The sequence below is a fragment of the Cryptomeria japonica genome, chromosome 6, assembly GCF_030272615.1.
Source record: "Cryptomeria japonica chromosome 6, Sugi_1.0, whole genome shotgun sequence".
NCBI lineage: Eukaryota > Viridiplantae > Streptophyta > Pinopsida > Cupressales > Cupressaceae > Cryptomeria > Cryptomeria japonica.
The window spans coordinates 115,979,259-116,001,919 of NC_081410.1; the positions used below are offsets into that span (position 1 = coordinate 115,979,259).

General features: G+C 34.9%; 1 protein-coding gene across 3 annotated transcripts in view; it reads right to left on the bottom strand.

Annotated features, from left to right (window-relative positions):
- Positions 1 to 22,661, bottom strand: part of LOC131074801 (subtilisin-like protease SBT6.1) — a 70,143-nt gene that overhangs the window by 31,164 nt on the left and 16,318 nt on the right. For all 3 annotated transcript variants that reach the window (XM_058011480.2, XM_058011481.2, XM_058011482.2), the window contains exon 3: positions 9,953 to 10,105. In XM_058011480.2, coding sequence (XP_057867463.2) covers positions 9,953 to 10,105 — 153 coding nt within the window. The remainder of the gene's footprint in view (positions 1 to 9,952; positions 10,106 to 22,661) is intronic.

Sequence of the window (22,661 nt, forward strand, 5' to 3'; positions counted from 1 at the left end):
CAAAGCCATAGCCTCAAAGTGGTACTTGGAAAGAGGAATGTAAAATATACCAGATGATTGTGGCTTAATGAAGCCCATTATTCTCACTGAAGCAATTTGTGGAAATGTTAATCTAAAGGCCATAGACTTAGTTGAGGAGGCCAAGAAAACGCTAGCCACTTTGCAAGAGGTAAAACTCAGATAGCTTAGCATGAATAACAGTAAGATGGCATATGCCTTGCCAATCAAGGAGATTCTTGTGAAATTGATATCAAACTGGTCAAGAAAAATCTAACAGTAAAAGATTGAATAAGAAACATAACAAGCCAGATTGATAGAGCAGGAAATTTCTAAAAGGATATTGATCATGGAGAATCTAGCATATATGTGAAGGTTGAAACATGCTTTGATCATTTCAAGCATTTGGGCAACAATGGTCTAACCTTGTATTATCAAATTAGACTGACAATTTTGTGATATTTGTCAGAGTTGAGAAGAACAGTGAAAATGCAAGCTACAACCAAAGATGGTCTGATGAAGTTGATGGAAAGAGCAGAGGTGATGTGGCTGTTAAACAAATGCAAACTGGACAGTAAATGAACTTGTATACGAACCAGATGTAATAATAAAATTACTGAGGAGAATATAGCCCTGCACATTAATCAAATATTTGAATTTACAAAACTTAATCCAGACCTTTCAACACCAAAATAAATCGATGAAGTAGAAGAACAGTGAAAATGCAAGCTACAACCAAAGATGGTCTGGTGAAGTTGATGGAAAGAGCAGAGGTGATGTGGCTGTTAAACAAATGCAAACTGGGCAGTAAATGAACTTGTATACAAACCAGATGTAATAATAAAATTACTGAGAATATAGCCCTACGCATTAATCAAATATTTGAATTTACAAAACTTAATCCAGACCTTTCAACACTAAAATAAATCGATAAAGTTGAAGTTGCTTGTCAGTTTGGGTACACCAATACGGCAATTTTTCGATGAGGTATGCCAATATGGCTGTACACACACGTGCACACACGCGCCCACACACACTACTGACTCTACGAATTTTAAAATATATTTGACATAGCAGAATTAATTGTTTGGAGAATTAATTGGCAAAACAAAAAGTACAAGATTTTTTGAAAAAATGGGATATACAAAAAAACATTGAAAAATGCAGAAAAACAATCAAAAACTACTCTTTTTATATATATTTAAGGGCAGAAAATTGCAGAAAAACAATCAAAAATGTAGAAAATTGCAGAAAATCGTTTAATAATATTTATTTATTTTGAAATATATTACTGTAATATCTAATTTAGTCAGTAATATTAAATAAATTACAATATATCTTAAAATATTAAATAAATTGAAACTTATCTAATATTAGAATAATATTACAATAATACAAAATAAATTACAGTATATTACAGTAATTTATAATTTAATATTTTTAGATGAATTACTGCAATATATTGTAATTTATTTTATATATTTTTACAAATTTATTTAAATATTTTAAGATATATTACTGTAATAAATTACAATCAGTAATATATTTTAAAATATATTACAATTTAATAAACTACATTATATTAAATAAATTACTAATTATGGGGATGACCCCGCAGCGTGACATTAAGTCATGAGCCCTGTTGATAGGGCGGTCATGAGTTCAAAACTTGTGCCTTTCATCTGGCAAGCACCCCCAACAACCAAAGGTGGCGGTAGCTAACATGGAGACGGTGGCAGTAGCGAAGGATATGGTGGTGGCAGCAGCGGTGGCTATTAAGGTCGCCAAAGTGATGGTAGCAGACGGTGTCCACATTGGCTGCCGGATGTCGAAACAGCAGGTGTGTGCAGAAGATGGAGATATAAGGATATACCTACGTGCAAGCGACAAAGAGATAAGAAGATACCTACGCCCAGGCGATGGAAAGATAAGGTGACACCTACATGTGGGGACAGAGAGATAAGGTGACACTTGCGCAAGGCAAAGGAGCAATAAGGGTGAGCTGCCATGCACGAGCAACGGAGTGATAAGGTGGAGATGCCAAATGCTTGTAATACTAATTTTCTATTTTCTAAATTGTAAGGACATATATGAGATGAACCACAATGCATTATTGCACGACACCTACTAAAGACAAGTAGCCCCTTACTCCTAGAGTAATTTATTAACTTGTGTATTAAATTAAAAAATCTTCAAACAATATGCAACATATGTATATTATTGCCCACTATTTCATCACAAAGCAAAAATCTCTCTTCAAAAGAGCATCACACAGCAAAGAATACCTCTCAAGCATGTAAAAACGATGAATTTTGAACAAAGTAAATACCATACTCGACAATCAGTTGTCCAACCTGTTTATTATTAGGATTTGATATAAACATAAATTTTATCCTAGATTACTACCAAAAGCTATGCTTCTATTGCAAAATAAAAGTAATAGCTGGAAGCATCCCAATGCAAACAAGGAAGGAATGAGCAAAACTTAAAAACTCTGGTTAATCTTCTAGTCATGAAAAGAAAAAGTTCCAAATGAAAGGAAATAAAAATGAGGAATATGGTTTCTACACTAATCTATGAGGAGGTATGTGCAAAAATTTAGATTGATCATACAGTTAGAAGGAAATAAACACAAAAAACAAAATACCGTAACTAGCGATTTATTTTTCCTCTTTCAAGAGAAAAAACCCCAATACCAAAGCAACTTAATGTATTCTTGAGTAACCAATGGTTACAATACACATGCAAAGTATAAGTCTTTACAGAAGCATCGCCAACAAAACACCTTAAGCAATTTTGGCAGCACAGCAAAACCTATAAAACTCACTATGTCAATCCCTAATACATATGTGAATATTAATAGACGAAGATTTACAATACTATGGACACCAAAAGCATGGGTCGGAAAAACAAAACGAAAATAACCAATAAAGGCCAAAGAAAATGAGGGCCCTACAACACGCACACCCAAGGTCACAAATAATTTATGTTGTACATAGTATTGCAAGGTTTTGACGCCTTTCTTAACAATCTCCAACTTATCGAACACCTTGCAAGAGCAAAAGAATACCAACATTATCAACTAAACTTATCTATGCTCACTGGCCCAGTCAATGCTTCTAAACATTCTACAAAGTGTGAACTTTCTTTAAATCACCCTCTCATCCTCTAACCATGTCTCAAACAAAATAATATTAGACAACAATATGCTTCGTCCTCACATAAAAGGTCAAGTTCTTTGCTAAATAAACGACACTTTGATTGTAACATAGCATCATAATAGCTCCATGACTTAGCCCCACATATAAGCACAACCTCAAAAGTCAAATGGCCTTCTTAGGCATGAGTAATTACCATGTACTCTACCTTTATAATGGATAGAGAAACCATAGCTTGCCCTTGCTCATCCAACCCACTACTCCACCAAAAAGGTCAAACACATATACACTGGTAGATCTCTTGTTATCAATAGCCTTGCCCAATTCGAATCCCCACATAACCTTGTATATCCACTAAGTGTTGGTCCCTTAACATATTACCATGACAACAAATGGAATATTAGTAAGTACCCCACAAATACTTGAAAACCCTCTTCATTGCAAACCAATATTCATGTCGAAGATTAGTCATATAATGTTTCAGAGACTCTTGTTGCTTGGGCAATATCTGGTCTTGCACAAACCAATACATCAAACTACGAAGTGAACCAACATAAGGAAATTGAATCATATCCTCCATCTCAGCATGTGTCAGGGGACACTCATAAAATGAGAACATAGTTCCATAGAAACAGGAAAAGTCATTGATCTACTATATGCCATGCTAAAGTACTATGATATAAAGTTCACATATTTACTTTATCCCAACAAAACCATGGGCCCCTAATCTCAACTAATGTGCTTTAATTCAATAAAATTCATCAAGGTCCTAAATCAAATAATCAATTTAAATCAATCATGAGAGCCTGATTAATTAATTCCTAAGGTATAAAAATGCAACATGGCAATTCCAATTAATTAAATTATCATTTAATTAATTGATCAAATTCAAAATTCAAAATAGAAAATCTTTTTAAAATCAAATATCTCATTTATTTAATTAAATATCTTTTGCATATTTAATAAATAAATAAAAATTGCCATAAATCTTCAAAAAAAGGAAACAAATCAAGAAAGAGGAATTAATTTGAAAAATAAATTGGAAATTACGAGCACAAAAATTCAAAAAAGGAAACAAATCGACTTAACTCAAGAAAAATGGAAAGAATCTAAGTTGCTAATTTGAACTCAATCTTATCTCTCCAAAATGGAATTAAATTGTCCAATCAAATCATTTCACCTAGATTATGCTTCCTTCGAATCGATCTCGACCGTTCATTAAAGATCAATCCTGACCTTTGGTCTCCCTCTTGATTTTTCTATAAATTCAGGCTCTCATTTTTCAATCAGCATCCGAGAATTTTACATTGTTATTATGCTAATATTGTGTTGCAGTTTATCGAGGAAATTTTGAAGAAGCTTTGCATATTTAATTCATCAATCAACTTAGTTTTCATTTAGCTTTCATTTCATCTTAGAATCATTTAGACTTCTAGTTCATTAGCTTAGATTCATTTCTCTTATCTAGATTCAATTTCTTGCATATAATCTAGCTTAGCTTCATTTAGAGCTTTGATCATTTAGCTTGATAATCTCATTTCACTTAATCAATTAATCTTGCATTCAATCATTAATCTTGCATTCGCCTAGTTGCATGCATTTAAAAATCCTTCGTTTGAGTGTAGTCTAGTCACTAGATAGCTTAGCAATCTAAGAGCAATCCACACTTGCACTTTCTACGAGGCAATAAGCCGACTTGCAATGGATTTCATTTTGTTGTTTTTGATTAGCTAACCCATGCAAATAATGGTTTATTGAGGTGTTTGTGCCCTTGCAAGTTCCCCAAATTTCACACACACACCTACCACCTAACACGTCAATGTCATGATGCTTATTCTCTACACGTAACTCCAATTGTGGTATCATATTGCCAACAACATTATTTATTTACAAGAAGTGGCTCCTATATTTTTTTCCGCAAGAGCCAAGTATATTGCCCTAGCCACCATTAATGCAATAGTTAGGGTTTGTGGTCGCAGATATCATGCCATCAGTGCTCATAGTTGTTGCAAGTTTCGAATATGTTCCTCCATACCTCTTCAGAAGCAAATTTTGGGTGTGATTCAAAGGAAAAAGGCACTAGTAAGTATGGGCGCTTTGTTCAATACCAATCAAGAGATATTGACATTTAATGCAAATTTCGACATTCTTTATGTGGGTCATAAGGAAACAAAGTTAGAACAAAAGGATTATTATGAAAAATAGTCGATTGAAAACCATTCAAATCACTTGCATTCAAAAGCTCGAATTTGAGGACGAAAATCCTCTTGGTGGAAGATGTGATCTCACCTAGGAGTTGTATTTGAGCTTTCACAACAGCAAAACTCAACAATAGCAAGTTTGCATGACATCATAGTTCTCGTGGGTTCTTGTATTGTATTTCTATCTTGCAATTGTGGTTGCATAGTCCTTATTTCCATCTTTGGTGTATATTGTTGTATTTTCAGATGTTATCGGTGCCATAATAGTGTTTATAATGTATTACAGTCCCATCAATGCAAGAACTACTTTGCAACCTTTTTGTGATCTAGATTTGTATTAAATTTGACTAAATTACATAAATCTGAAATCTTTCTGCCAAGTTATCAATATTGAAGTGTAAATCATGATAAATCTAGGGTTTTGCAAGATTAGGTAGGCATTTCAATATAGAAATCAGTCTCTAACAATGAATCCTACCAATAAATTTAGATTTGTTAGATAAGACAAAAATAATTAAATCTAAGCATAGTGGTATTCAAAATTACTTGCATTAAAATTTCAGTCGAGATAGTGGTATCTAAGCATATAACTTAAATTATATATTTGTGAAATGTTTAAGAAATATTTGCTGTCATATTTCATGAAGACATTGCACTAGAACATAAATCTCCTCCAAGTTACCATGTAGGAATGTTGTTTCCACATCCATTTGTTCTATCTCTAAATCAAAATTTAGAGCTAAGAACTACTAGATGTTAGCTTAGCAACTAAGGAACAAAACTCAGCAGAGTTTATCCCCTCTGCCTAGGAATATTGCAACCAACCTTGTACTTTTCAACATTGCCATCTAAACTACAATTTTTCTTGAAAACCCATGTATAACCAATAGGTTTCCATCCATCAAGTAACTATACCAAGTACCATGTATCGTACATCACTATCCAAGACTTGGAATAATGCCCTTCACAATTCTAAAATCACTGGCATTAGTTATCAATGCAAAAACACAACTCCAATTAGGATTACACTTTTATGATTGTTATCTTTGTCAAGTGGACCTCAAGAGCATAGGTGGAGATTCTACCTCCTCTTCCAAAGTATCAAAACTATCTTAGCTCTCTTCTACTCTAAGTCCATAAGTTTCTAGTTCAACCTTCTTAGTCTTTAGGGTTAGTTGAGCCTTCCCATCCTCTTTTGGCTGCAATACTATACAAGAAGGGTTAATTTCTCTGAAAACAACACTTTTGTTGTGAAGAACTACTCAACAACAAGGTCCCAAAGTTTGTATCCTTTCACAATGACACCATAGCAAACGAAGATATATTGTATTGCTTTGTTCTCCAAATTTGACCACTTCTCCCTAGGCAAATGTGCATATGCCTTGCAACCAAAAACTCTAAGATGTAGTGAGGGCATTTTGCCTATCGATGCCTTCACAAGAGTCAACTCAATAAGAATTGGTGTAAAAGACCTATTAATCAAGTAACAAGCCATAGCAACAACTTCTGCTCAAAAAGTTTGAGCTAAGACAGCCCCATTAAGCATAATCCTAGCCTTCTCCATTAACATCCTATTCATTCTTTCTTCAACTCCATTCTACTAGAGGTATATGGAGTTGTCTTATGTCTCTCGATCTCATGCTCTTTCTAGAATCTATCAAAATTTATGGAAAAAAACTCAATGCCAATATCAATCCACAAAACCCTAATATTCTTACTAGTCTAGTTTGCAAAAAGAGCCTTAAACACCTTAAACCAACTAAAGCCATCAAATTAACTCCTATGGAAGTATGCCCATGTCCTTCTAGAATAATCATCCATAAAACATACATATTACAAGCCCAAGGATTTAGAAATCAAAAGAACATTAACCAAACCCAATACATCTAAATGAATTAAATCTAACACCCTAGAAGATTTGTGAGAACTAGAATAAAACCAAATATAGTTTCGTTTTGCATATACATATTGTTCACAAAAACCAAAATTAAGAGTACAACTATTCATCCCCTCAACAAGATTCTTATTTGTCAAAATATTTAGACCCTTCTCACCTATATGCCCCATTTTCTAATGGCATAGCATTTTTTTCTATACAAGTAACTTCCTCTCTAAAATGAGAGGTTTCTTAGGTAACCAAAAAGTATAGCCATCAAAAGTAGACAAAATGCCCCTTTTTGTTGTTGGTTATAATGGTAAAGTTGTAGATTCTAAAGATCTCTTCATTACAAGAACAAAAGAATAATTGCACGAGACAATGCATGTATCTAGCTAAAACAAATTAACCACACGAACACCCATAGCAAGCACTATACCACCTTGCACCATCTTACACCCTCCTTTAAAGAAAAGAACTTGCACAATCACATCATTGAGTTTCCTCATTGACAATTTTGTGTCAAACCAAAGATGCACATTGGTGATCCCCTTCATTTGTCCATCAAGGTGTCAAATATGAACTCTACCACAATCAACTATGCTCAAATGAGAATCATAATCAAGGTACACTTTCTAGGCATTATATTCTTCATGCTATGAAAACCACCTTCAATGAATGTTACATGGATAGAAGCTTCAAAGTCTATCAGCCACACACCTTATGAAACTTGAGTTACCAAGGCCACAATAAAGGCATCTACATCATCTTGAAAAGTTTTTTCAAACTCATCATTTGAATCATAATTCTTTTTCTTTTCTCCTCTTTGCCATATCTATGAAAAAGTCCAGTCTTACCACAATTCCATCACAACCTTGGACTTTCCTAGAGATTTGGATCTAGACATTTCTTTCTGCTTGACCTTCTTCTTGCCTTTCTCCTTCAATCTTCCACAAACAACTAGGGCCTCCTTAGAAGATTTGAAACCTTTTCGCCACATCTCATCAAAGCAGCAAGTACCTCATCCATTTTGAGTTTTGAGGAAATTCCTCCAATTGCCATCACAAAGTGATCCCACAAGTCTAGCAAAGAACAAAGAAGTGTTATGCAACAATCCTCCTCCATTTGCACTCCAACAAAGTGCAACTAGGTCACAATCATATTGAACATGTTAAATTATTGGACACAAAACCATCATCAGCCATTCTCAAGGTACATCTACTTTCTCAAGAAAAATTTGTTAACCAAGGCTTTAGCCTAATACAAGTCTCTCAAGTTCTTTCAAAGAGTTTATTATGTGGCTTCTTTGTTTACATTCAACAAATCAAAATCCATCAAGCAGATCCTAATGAAACCCTTTTCTGTTTTGTCCAATAGATCTCAATCGACTTATGACACTACAGAGGGTTTGAATCAGATACAGCACCCCATAGATTTTTGTCTATAAAAACATCCTACCTTGAGCTTCCATAGCTCAAAGTTAGCATCAATGAATCTCTCCAACTCTATCCTTGATGTTCTTGTCATTTTCTTGCAACAAGATCTCCTTCACAAGCTCCCATCAAACCAAGATTAGAACAAAGAACGTTGTTCCTATATACCTAGGACCCTAGGTGATCAAGATCTACTACTAAATGAAAGGAAGTGGAGGCAAGAAATATGCTTTCTGCACTAATGTATGACAAAAGGTATGTGCAAAAATTAAACTGATCACACAATTGTAAGGAAATAAACACAAAAGGCAATATACCATAACACAGTGATTTGCATGGGGAAAACCTTTTCGAAAGAAAAACTCCACAATCCAAAGCAACTCAATGTGTCATTCAATAATCAATGATTACTATACACTTGTAAAGTCTTAAACCTTTAAAAAGAGTACCACCAACATGAGATCTAGGGCAATTTTGGCAACATAACGATACCTATAAAACTCACTACATCAAACCCCTAATGCATGTGTGAATATAAATAGACACATCAAAAATGTAGATTTATAATACCATGAGCACCAAAACCATGGGCCAAGAAAACAACATGAAGAACACACAAATATGACAAAAAAGGGGGGGAACGTTTGGGGGTGCTGCCCTCCCAAATGCATGACGCTCCCTTCTTCAATCCCCCATCCCACCCCCTTGTGGGGGAGCCTTCAACCCCACTTATCACGAAGAATATGTATTATACATAGGATTGCAAGTTGAGACACCTTTCCTAACACCAAAGATAAACCTGCTACTTTGTTGCTTAATGCCCTAATATTGTGAAATTTCCCATCACTGAGCATTCCTGCTGTACATAACCTTATTAGAAGAAAGCTGATTGTATTTCCTGTAGGAGAGGGAGAGAGAAAATATATATATATATATGAATAAATTCAGTCTCTCTACCAGGTAATCTCACATCAATTGTCAAATACAGGATCACAAACAACATATTTACTACAATTGAATTTTGGGTTTTATCATGAATCATGATAGACAGCAAGTAGATTTCGGTTTAAGTTGCACTACACAAGCATTTGCTTGTAATTTTATATGAAAAAGACTGCTATTTGGTGAGCTGTAGCTTTGGAAGAATGGGGTTAATTAAAAAGATCGCGAATAAAAGAAAATCAAATAATTACATTTTTTTCCTTCAAATCAAAGGCTAGAAATATGCTCTAAAAACAAAACATTTTAACTACATCACAGTGCAGAGTCAAGCTCAGAAGCATTTACCTGTGCATCAGTAAACACACGAAACGCATAGATTTCAGAATCTGGAGAAAATCCAAGGCACTCCATATCTTGGCTCGCAATCACCCCTGCGACAAAAGTTCCATGTCCAAGATTATCATTTAAACTGTCCTCATTCGTCCAGTTTGTACGCTCCTGCAAGCACATTCCGGTGTAATGATTATGTTTATAATATCATATCCATGTGATCTATAACTTCTACACATCTACAGAAATAAAATCATCAGGCAACAAGACAACAGGAGGACTGTGGCCTTTTCAATGACAAATAAGAGAATGTATCTCATAAACCACTCAACATAATTCAGTAACCAGCATGTTGTTTGGAAGAATTAGATGCATGTCATCCAAAAAAGGTCAGCCCCTGAAGATCCACGAATTGCATACAATGCTAAATAAACAAGAAAAAAGATATAAATGCAAGATATCTTTCCAGCTAATAACTTCAGATCTAAATGCAATTCCCAAGACCCCTTGAAAAATGCTCGTAGCATGCAACATTGTCAACCTTTGACCAGCAATAGAAAAGAAGGGAGTAAATCAACAACTCTACAGAAAAGACAAGATATTTTTTTATTATTTATGATAAATAAAGTACCAGACGTATTTCATAACTTCACAAAGGACATTGGTTTTTTCAGTTTATCAATATGTTGCCCCTTAAATATTTAAGAGATTTTATCTGCTATGTATTTCTTCCTACAGCAATAACATTAGTGTCCATGGTTCAATCGATTTGAGTTTTTAATATAGGGCTACCATGCAAGTAACTCTTACCATGGGAGTGCATGTTTCGTGTACTCTTTTGTGATGTCATCTATTTACACCAGGTGATATTAGTAATGTATCCAGAAGCTGAATATTAGCAGAACTGCTGCTATTAAGATTGCCTTCTTGCACCTAATGAAAATCTCTTCAATCATGCTGTTCCATATGGGTGAATATTTCCTTCATATATTAGTTACATTTCTAATCATAATATCTAAAGAAATATTGTAATTAAAATATATATATATATTTCATCCATACAACTGTTCTTAGTCTGCATTTACCAGAGCTATTGGAGAATAGGGGTTTTAAAGCTAGTGATGGAGCAGGTTTCAGCATGTAAATTTTTTGGGCACAAGTAAATAAGTCTCACCACACTATATCTAAAACTTCAGGTCAATTTGACTTCATATGACTGGGTTAGGACAAAAGTCCAGTTGATTGGTTCCGCATGTTTCAAGATCATGTGATAGCATTTTGACCTAAAACAAGATGCAAATCTTGAAATCCATGTTAGAAACACCCTATTTGTGTTCAGATCATGTGGATGCCACATAAAGGTTTTAATTTTTATAGCTCCTATATATTCCATTCCTATTTCCACAGGCTAGCTGACTGTAAGTTTATGCTATGTGGCATTTTACTTTTGTCATCATTTCCCTTAAACATGAAAGGATGATATTTTGACTTCAACAATAATGCTTAAAGAAATTTCAATCTTTTACTGGTGACAAGGTTGAGGGTCAAATGAGCAAATATCAAGCACTCAGCAAGTTCATAGTGCATCAACATAATATGGACGCCAAAATATCATACCTTGCAAAAGCAGCAACTTTATTGGTACAGAAGAATTGCGCACATAGGCAATAACTAGCTTAATAGAAACACACTTTTTATTACTCAGAACTCTTTTACACAACACGGCCTACTTAATCTCCAACGATCCTAAGCTACCTTCAATTTACAATATTCTAATCCCTTCTGAGTATTCCTTGGCATTTAACTTGAATCCTCATTAGCAGATGAAACCCCACATGACGGAAAGGGAAATAAGTATGTTCTCTGAACATTGCAAGATTGTTCACAATCATGCACAATTTAGTCCAACAGGTTCTGTATGCTATCCACTGAACCATGTTACATTTGTCATGCACAATGTTTTCATTTGTAATATGTCTAGAAAGACCAAGACATGTGTTATGATTTAGGCATGGTATCTCTACTGCAATGCCACAACATGACACCTCATGGTGCTGCCCCTTACAATGGGTGTCCATGGACCTACACTCCTTAGTATAGAACCCACTAGCCCATCTTCTTCAACACTGTTACCACAATAGATTTAAAACTCATTTGAGTACTCACAGGAAATTTTCACCCAAGCAGCTTGACCCCAACCTCACCAAGTTTTGCGAGTTCGCACTGCAGATTCACCACAGGTACCAGGAGTCTGCCACACAAACTCACCGCACATGGGTAGACTGCCAGACGCAGGAAAAAAAATGCAGCAAAAACATTGAAAAGCATGATCTTTTGGTCTTTTTTAAAAATTCCAACAATCCCATTTTTTCACACAGCATTTGCAAATTTGTTTGAGTAAAAATGAACAATTTGGAGCAGATTTAACAAGCAAACTTAAAATTCCCTCCGATCCTAGTTTCTGCACAAGACATTCCTAGTTGTTGCATGAGATATCTTAGTTGCTGCAGAAGAAATCCTAGCTTTTATCAAGTGTTTCCAGTGGCTGCATAAGAAACTACTTTGCTATGCAAAGTTAATGTCTTTGGTGTGCAAGTATCTTTCTTGCATGTATAGTATACCTTTGGCTGCACAAGCAGTCCCTTTTCCGAGCAAACAATCTCCTTGTCACATCTGGCACCCATTGGCTAGGCAACTCACAACTCTCCTTGTCATAAGAGAGCGAAGATTTCCCTCATAGACTAATGAGTCTGAAGGCTCACGTAGTTTTTAATTACCCCAAACCCCACAAAGGAACCTGCCCGCAAAACCCTACTTTGGTTATGAAAGCAAAAACTAAATTTGTCTTCGGCCTATGTTTTCCACATATGAAACTTGTAAAAATACTAATATAGATTTGTAGTTTATAATCATATGAAACTACGATATGCATTAAACTAATTTTTTGATCTATAAATGAAGGAAAAGCTGGTTATAACTTCTGTACATTCAGTTTTACACATGTTTTTAAAGATTATTTTACAAATTTATGTTTTTTTTAAAAATCAGAAATGTGAAGTCACCGAGTATGGATCAAATTTAGGCCTTAAGAATTTTTATTGAGTCTGAAGTTTTTGAACCATGTTTATCATTATATGTGGCCTACAGAATTAATCTACTTTGGAGCACACAAGACCACCTTCTCCAAGAGTGTTTACACAACATGGAGCCCTCAAAAGCAACTCATTCAAGAGTTCTCTCATTGTTCAAGGCCCATAAAATTATCTCTTTCAAGAGTATTCACATAGTATGTAGCTCACACAAAAAACCTGCCTAAGAAGTAATCTTATAGCATGGAATCTACAAGACCATCCTCTTCACAAAACCGTCTCCTTCATGAGCATTCTCATGGTATTCAAGGAGCAATGGCATCTTCTTTAAAGGTGTGCTGATAGTAATGCTAGCACAAAATGTGATGTCCCCATAATAGTGATTGATATCTGAATATACTTATGTATCAGTTATTTAATTATATGAGTTTATGACTCAAACTCTTTAGTATTATGTAATCAGTTTCATAAACATAATAAATAGATTATTACGCATATTTACATTAACAACACATTTACATTAAATATTACATAATATTAATATTCTTATTTACATGGTAATCATAATGCAATATTGACAAGGCAACAATAACTACTAAGAATAATAAAACATTAATAAACAATATAAAACAAGTGGCAGACAAGATCTGACGCATGTCAGATCTGTCTGCCTTCCCATCCATTAAATAAACCATAAATGAAGTCAGCACCTATATTAAGGAAGTCTAAGATCAAAATGGTAATTGATGATCACATGTTTATCATGGAAATTGCAAGTTAAAACCTTCAGTTGTATGATTAACAAACCAATCCATTTCAGAGCATCTAGGACATTTAAGGATTAATAATCATGACTTTGATTAAATTAAGCATGCAGTGACTAAGGTAAGACTGGTTCCATAAACAGAAACAAAGGAAGACAACGTTTAACATATATAATAGCATTTGCAACCCAACAATAATAATTAGTAAAACGCAAATAGTCTAACGATCCAAGATAAGAATTGGTTAGAAATTATGAAGTATGACTCTTCCTTTGTGAAGAGATGTGTCCCACTAATGACGAGTTAGGTGAGGGTATTAATAAAGATGATGTAGAAGTGACGGGGAGATATATGGAGGGATATTAAAAAATATATAAAACAAATAATACCAATAAAAATCAGATCGGAACTGATATTAAGTTACAGGCAGTAACATTCTTGTTCTGGGTGGTGTTGATGTGTTTTTAATACACATGCGAACACAAAAAAAAATACACAAAAGTATCTTATCCTCTCTTGAACAAAATCTCTCAAATGCTGAAGATTAGCTTAAGGATCACTTGAGAAGACTCCAAGGTTCATGAATGTAGGGTCACTACGTGTGGATAAGCACAGTTGGTTGATGTGATTGCTGGTATCACAAGGAGACTTACGTTTGAATGCCTAAATGCTTGATTTGCTGGAACTCGATCATCTGATGTTGCTATATGGTGAATTTTTTTATCCTAAACTAGCTTGAATTGAAAAAAAGACAAAAGATGAAGGGTTGAGAGAGTCTATTCTAATCCTAAGAATGTAAGAAGATAGTTGAATGATTAGCCGGAATCCTACTGGGCCAGGTCTCACCATCAAACTAAACAATTTGACACAAGCTCGGTGCAATCTTCTATTGATGTTTCAAAGATATTCAAATCATTACCATCGACCATTGATCACCATCCAAGTTAATGCATAAGCAATGGACGTATAACGATTCAAAGTTAGACTCATATCACTCCAGTTGACCACGCAAGGCGTACTTACAATCAGCAAGAGGCTAGTAGTATGGACTAAACGGATTCCACATGAATGCATTCAACAAATTCCTCCATTCAATCTAATTAATTTATCATCTAACATGAAGATCCAACAAGAAACCATGCACATTGTAAAGAAACATCACACTTCACCATAACTTCAATGAAAATGGAGTTCATTTACAACTTAGGCAACAATTTCTGCCTTCTCCTCCTAATCTAACTTCTATTCTAATTGCTATTCTATTCTCCTCTTGCTACTAACTATTCGCTATTAACCTTTACAAATGAAGAGCTTGAGCTTTTATAGAGAGCTTATTACAATGAATGGCTAGGATTGAATCTCCATCAATGGCTAAGATTTTACAATGAAAACCCTAATTAGGGTTTGTTACAACAAACTCAAATTGGCCAATGAAATGATTACAACACCTTGGCTTGACCAATAGATAACAAGGGTAGGTGCCTCGAAGTTTGTGCCATCATTGGTGAGTTTGGTTTATTGAACTTGGATGCGTTGATGTGGACTTCATTGACTAGAGGAATGGTGACCGGAACGCCATCTGGGATGCCACTTCACTCTTGCACTTTGTAGAATTGAGTTGATTCATCATGATGAAGGGATGTTGAGAGGTATCTCTTGATACTCAACATTATCTAGCTCGCTCAAAGTAGTTGTGATGGGAGTTATTGATGTAGCTGAATCTTTACTTGCTTGCTTTTGAGTGATTGTATAACTTCTCTTCATGTCTCCATGGTGCGGTGAAGGTTGAAATTCCTCTTGGGCGTGAAGTTTCTCCTCTTGCACAGTGGTGTAGGTCTTACAATTTTCCTCCTTTTTGCTTTGCAATCACCATCGCCTCCCATCTGCAAAACAAAACAAACATGATATCAAATACATAATATATAACTTTGATAGTTCTTCTTAGCTTGATATATCCCTTGATTTTATGTGTTTTGCAGGTTTGATAAGAAGATCTAGAGGAATTCATCTTCAAGAAGGAGCTTCTTGAAGTTGATTTTCACTCTTAGAGAGGAGCTCTTTAAGCGTATTCCATCCTTGGTGTTCATTAAGCTTTCCTCACCTTCATCTTCTTCATTTTCTTGAACTTCGCTCATACCCTTCAAATTGTGAAGTTTGCTCATGTAGGTCAAATCATGAAGTTTACTCTTGCATGTTGAACTTGTGAAGTTCATGAAGTCGAGATTTGCTTGTGTAGGCGTAAAGATGAAGATTGCTCTAGATGGAGTACTTGCAACTTGTTTCAATCACCTTGCTTATTCATGAAATTCGCTCCAATCTTCTAAGTCATGAAGTTTACCATTGTAGAAAATTCGCTCCAAACCTTGAACTTATGAAGTTAGCTCCCATCCTACAACTCATGAAGAAATAAAATCTCTTCAAACCAATAGCTCATGAAGTTGCAAAATCCGCTCAAAAGGGGGTGCACCTGAAGTTTGTTTCTCTTACCTTGCTCATCAAATTTGTTCTTCCTCTCCAAATTATGAAATTCGCTCATGATCTCAAACTCACGAAGTTCATTGTGCTTGTGTGAAATCCACTCCATTCCCTCTAGACATGAAGTTCGCTCTTAATCCCTTTAACATGAAGTTGCAAACTTCGCTTCAAGGAGACAATTCATGAAGTTCACTCCAATTCCTTGACTCATGAAGTTGAAAAACCACTCCTAAAAGGCAAGTCATGAAGTTGTTAAACTCGCTCCAAAGTATGAAGTCATGAAGTTGTTTTATTTATGAATTTCGCTCCAAACATCTTGAACTTGAAGTTCGCTCCAAAAGCTTCAAACTTGAAGTATGAACTTCGCTCCTATCACTCAACTCCCGAAGTAAGAACTTCGCTCCAATGTGTCTTAGCATGAAGTAGACATTTCGCTTGAGGCTTGCAACTGCTGAAGTAGGGAATTTCGCTCCTAAAGGTGAACTCCTGAAGTTATCTCAAACCTGAAGTTCGCTCCAAAACAGTAAATCATGAAGTTTTCTCTTACATCCCAACTCATGAAGTAGACAATCCGCTCCACTATGCAAAGTCATGAAGTTAGGAACTTCGCTCTAAAAGCCTCCAACATGAAGTTCAACTTCGCTCCAAAACAGCAATTCATGAAGTTAGCAACTTCGCTCCATTTCTTCAATTCCCGAAGTTGTCAACTTCGCTCCTATCCCCCAATGCATGAAGTATGAACTTCGCTCAAATCTCTCAATGCATGAAGTATGTTCGTCGCTTTAATCATTCAATTCATGAAATATGAATTTCGCTCCAAAGGCTTAAGTCATGAAGATGTTGAATCTCACTCTAACTTGTGAAATTCGCTTGAGAAGTGCAACTCATGAAGCAATGCTTTCGCTCCAAAACCTTTGCACCTGAAGTTCGCTCCAATCTCCTTGAGGCTGAAGTTGTAAAATCGCTCCTCTTGGTGAGATCATGTAGTTAGCTCTCCTTGGTGAGATCATGAAGTTCGCTCCATTCCCTCAACTACCGAAGTTATCAACTTCGCTCATCTCTTGCAACTCCCGAAGCTATCAACTTCACTCATCTCTTGCAACTCCCAAAGCTATCAACTTCGCTCATCTTGGTCAAGTCATGAAGTTATTTGACAAGTTAGTCTCTCCGTCAGGATTCATATATGGAATATAACATTTAAGTATAAGTGAGTAAATGCCACTTATACTTTAAGTTATATTCCATATATATTGTCAGGATGTTTGAGAGTGGTTTCGAACCTCCGGGAGTTATAATGCTATAATATCCCTTGGCTAATCTGACCCTGTTTTGCTTATATGAACACCAAGGAATATTGTCAAACATTTGGCATACAACGTTTGAAGCCGCTATAGTGAATTCTTTATTTGTCTTCTTTGGGTTTGTAGGCTGCAAATGAAGTTATGGAAAGCTTCTAACAATGCAAAGTTGTTATAGAAATGATATACTAGCTGTTTTAGACCTTTCCACACATATGTAATGACTGAAATTAACTAGTACAGCTAGTTGACATTAAGACAAACACTTGTCATGCATCCGAAAGTACACCTACAGCCATTAGGCATTTAAGCAAACAATTGGCATGAAAGCTAAATGGCTGATCAATGTTGAATGTGGAATATGCAAATTATATCTCCATTAAACATATGCAACCTCCAAATATTTCATGATATAATCATAATAGAAAATGATGCAATGAAGTAATGATTTTCTAATACAATGACCATAGATAGAAAACCTGGTATTTCAATGGCTGCCTTGATATATTGGTTTGAATCTCCTCATATGCAAATCCCTTGTCACATATATATAGCTGTTCAACCTCTCTAAATCCCCTTCTATAGAACTCCAACTACTGTAGCGCACTGTTCATGCGCACTGTTCACGGCACTGTAGCGCACTATTCACGGCACTGTTCATGTGCACTGTTCACAGCACTGTAGCGCACTGTTCACGGCACTGTTCACGCGCACTGTTCATGCGCACTGTAGCAGCAAGAACAAACTTGCAATTTGCTCTTAAAACCTTGAATAATTTGTTGCCAAATAAGGATGATTCACAACCAACTATAAATGTTCTTCAACAATAAACTTCAAACCCTTGTAGAAAACTTCACCAATTTGCACAAATGAAAGAACTGAAGTATTCTTTCCCACAACTGCAATAATTCAGATGTTATTTCACACCTTCAAAATTGCTATCAATAGGAAGTTTTCGTTTCCTATGATCAAAGAAGAAAATTGCGAAAGCCCTAGGCTCCACAATAAAAATCAATCAAAATACTATTCATCAACTGGATGTCGAGAATGAACTCTTGCCTTTCCTTTTATTCTTTCCTTAAGAGAGCTCAAACACCTTCCTGGCCAATGTGGGATAAAAGATTTATTCCTACATTAAATTATTCACTTAACGCACTTTATTATATTAAAGTGACTTCATTATTATAAAGTTACTTTAGAACTTTATAATAATATTAAAATATTAAATAAATCACTTAAGTCACTTAAACTTTAATATCTCTTGATGTACTTGTCTGATTGCTAAACTGTCTGAGCCAGGAGTCGACTCTCCCCATTCTCCATGTGATTGGATGCCTGTCTAAAAATAGAAACCCTGAATAGTGACTTACTATAAATAGTAAGTATGTGGAACTGAGTCTAGAAATAGCTGCAAAGGCCCAATCAAGGTTGACACTGCCAATAAGCTCTGCTCAGGTGTCTTTCTATTAATAGGAACCCTGACTCTCCCAAAATAGTAACTTACTATAAATAGTAAGTGTGCCAATCTGAGTCAAAAAACCTGTGCAAAGGCCAAAACCTGAATCCAGCTGAAGAGTAATGTCTCTAATCACCAAGTAACTGCCACACGAGGCCCTCTATCAATAATTGTTAGCCTACGAGGGTCAAATGATAGGCTAATTCTTACAAACTCTGATGCTCGCAAAATGGGGACATTACAAAATCTAGTTTTTGGAAGATCCTTCAAATTTCCAGACTTAGTCAAATTTTAGTCAAATTTCAGGCGATTTCAGGATCAGGATGACATTCCAGACTTCTAAGGCAAGTTCGTTTTGACCTTGATGTAAGGGACGGGACCTAGGAGGACATTATGCATTCAACCAAGGTTTGATTTAGCAACTTGAAGTGTGACTGGATAGTACACAAAAACCTTAGGAATGATCTAAATAACCCCTAATCACTCAACTGACCTGACCTCTTGACCATTTGAGCACCTATACATCTCCAATGCAAAGGCTAATAGCAAAGACACGATTACTACAAACTAAGCTAAGACGACCAACCCAAAAAATGGAAAAAGTGGGGGTCCCCATTTGCAATGGGGTGATGTGTGAATACCTCACAACAAGTAGTATGCATGGTATGGACTTAATATGTATGCTTAATATATGAAGCCTGCTAATGTTCTTATAGAGGATTTAATGGTATTATATATATATATTATAATATTTTTTGTTGAAACTACTCTATAGCAAATTATATTATAATAATATCTGAAAATAAATAAAAATATTTAATATATATTTATAATGTCTTAATCAGATAAATAACAATACTAGATTGTAAATCAGAAAGAGCTTATAAACAGTAAGAAGAATTTGTTTATATCTAATTCTTGTTACTGTCAATATTTAAGAAGTTGGGAATTGAGATGTTTCCAGAGAGGGGCAGTCTAAATCCAAACAATAGGATGATTCCCAAGAGAGGGTGGGGATCAGCGTACCGAGAACCTTGAGGGGCAGGGTCCCAAGATAGGGTAAGGGCTTGGATCTGTAAACTTTGAGGGAACCTATTGTATTTGGTATCTAAGCGCTTTGGTAACATTCACATCCTCTTCTTCCTTAAAACTGAAGTAGCAACAAAGTTTGACACTTGCATTAAGAATTATGGATGTATGATAAATGAGCAAGTTACTTATTAATAAATTAATTGATTGAACTAAGGAATATCATTGATTTGATTCATGTTAAGATAGAATTGTCTCCTAATCAATTTAGTTTAAGTACATTGAAATAGGTTAATTATGATTAAAACAGGCCTAAACCTAGTAGGGGACATTACACAAAACCATCATATTTGTTGGTATTTTCATGATATTGCTGTAAAGAAGTTTGCTAAGTCCTCCGGAGTCCGAATGACTCATAAGGACCAATAGAAAGCAAAAAATTCTTTAAAACTTTATGTAAATCTAGAGGAAAATGTTGTAAGGTGATTATTGAGGGTGGTAGTACAGATACTTTTGTTGCAAGTGAAATGTTGGAGAAATTGAACCTAAAAAGGCTAGAGCATCCAAACCCTTAGAGAGTATCTTAGTTGCAAAAGATCATAGAATTTTGGTTAGTGGAAAATATCTTATGAAATTTAAACTAGACATGTGAAAATGAGGTTTTGTGTGATATTATGTCAATGTACGTCTGCCATATATTGTTGCATAGATTTTGGCAATTTGACAATAAAGCTATACATGATGGGAGAGAAAGCACTTATAAATTGATCAAGAATGGAGTGGAACATATCCTTTTACGATTCAAATAAGGATGGTGAATGAATAATTGATATTGCAAGAGTAACGCTATAAACTGGCAAGCAAATCCTAAAGAATGTGAAGAAACAAAAGATTTGTTTTATAATTATGAGAAAAGAAGATATCACAAAAGTAGAAGAAAATGTGACATTGCATCCTAAAATTTCTAAATTGTTGAAAGAATGCAATTATCTTATTTCTAACAATGTTTTTGCCATTAACCTGCAAAAACAAGGTCAGAGAGATACATACACATTATATAAGAGATAACCATGTAAAATTATATATAAAAGAAACAGAAACAACAATATTCAGTGTTTGAGCAACTATAATACTGTATGCTGTCACATAGGGTTGATAGGGTGTTTTCTTTTCAGTTAGTAAGTATGATCTTGTAGGGTGTCTTACACAACAGTTCCCCTACGTAGGGTGCCTTATAACAGTTCCCCTACCTATTGTGATCACATAGGGTGTCTTACACAACAGTTCCCCTACCGGTTGTGATCATGTAGGATGTCTTGAAGCAGTTCCCCTATTGATAGTGATCACATAGGGTGTCCTATAGCAGTTCCCCTACTGATCATAGGTTTATATAGTTGCTTAGATTGTTCATAAACAAATTCATGTTATGCTTTAGAAATTCTAGTTATTCAGTCAGTTTACCAGTATTCAATTTATCATCAATATCAGTAACTATTACATCTCATATTATCCTTTAGCCAATATAATAGTTTATTATCCACTTTTTAGCATTTGCAGCATTTATTAATCACATTACAAATATCAGTAAGATAATAATGGATTAAATGCATATACTATATAGTACTGATTTACAGCTTGAATCACATATCTCAGGAATTAACATGATTATTGTAGACTGTGTTTTTGTTCAGAGAATCTATTCTTATGAAAACGAAATATATATATATATATATACAGAATGAGTTAATCTTATCAGACTGAATTATTTATCAGACATTAATGTGATTATTGTAGAATAAGCATTTGTGTGAGGATTATATTATTACACAGAATGTATTTGACTTCTGAATATTATACAGATATAAGTCAATATAACAGTTGCATCATAGGGAAATCTAATGATCAGAGTAATAATGCAGAGTTCCAATTAACTTATACAAGTATTCGTACCAGGGAATTATTGTATGCCTGGGCGTGGTGCTGGAGCGTAGTTTCCAATTTTCTCAGTTATTTAAATGTGTGATATTATTCAGTTTTATTATATGCTTCTCAGGGTAATATGATCTTACCAATTATTTATCAAAACACAAAATTTAATATTATGGTTAATGAATAAATCTTTATACAGCAACAAATGTGAGTTGGACCAATCATTTAATTTATTGCAAAGTTTAATCCTTACTGGGAATTATATTACTGAATAAATATTTATATATATACGTATCGAATACTTTAACAAGATGATATACTGTTTGCAGCAAAAACAATAATATTTAATTCAGAAATTCCCTTCATGCTGAGAGGATATGGCTGCAGATATACGAACCTGTGGAAATCGTTTTCCTGTGTGGGCGTAATTCCTTCCTTTCTCTCCTCTTAAACTCCCCCCACGATTCCTCTCCAAGTCCTATTTATTCTTCCACGTCTGCAGTGGAAGGACATGACTTTTGGGAAAAGTTTGGAAGGCGGTGACTCCTTGGAAAGTCACCGCTTTCCATTATCGATGCCTATTAGTAAGATAATCACCGCTCCATAATATTCGATGATTGATTTATGTTATTCCCAATATTAGTTTACTAATATTTTTATTTAATGAACAATATAGTATTATTT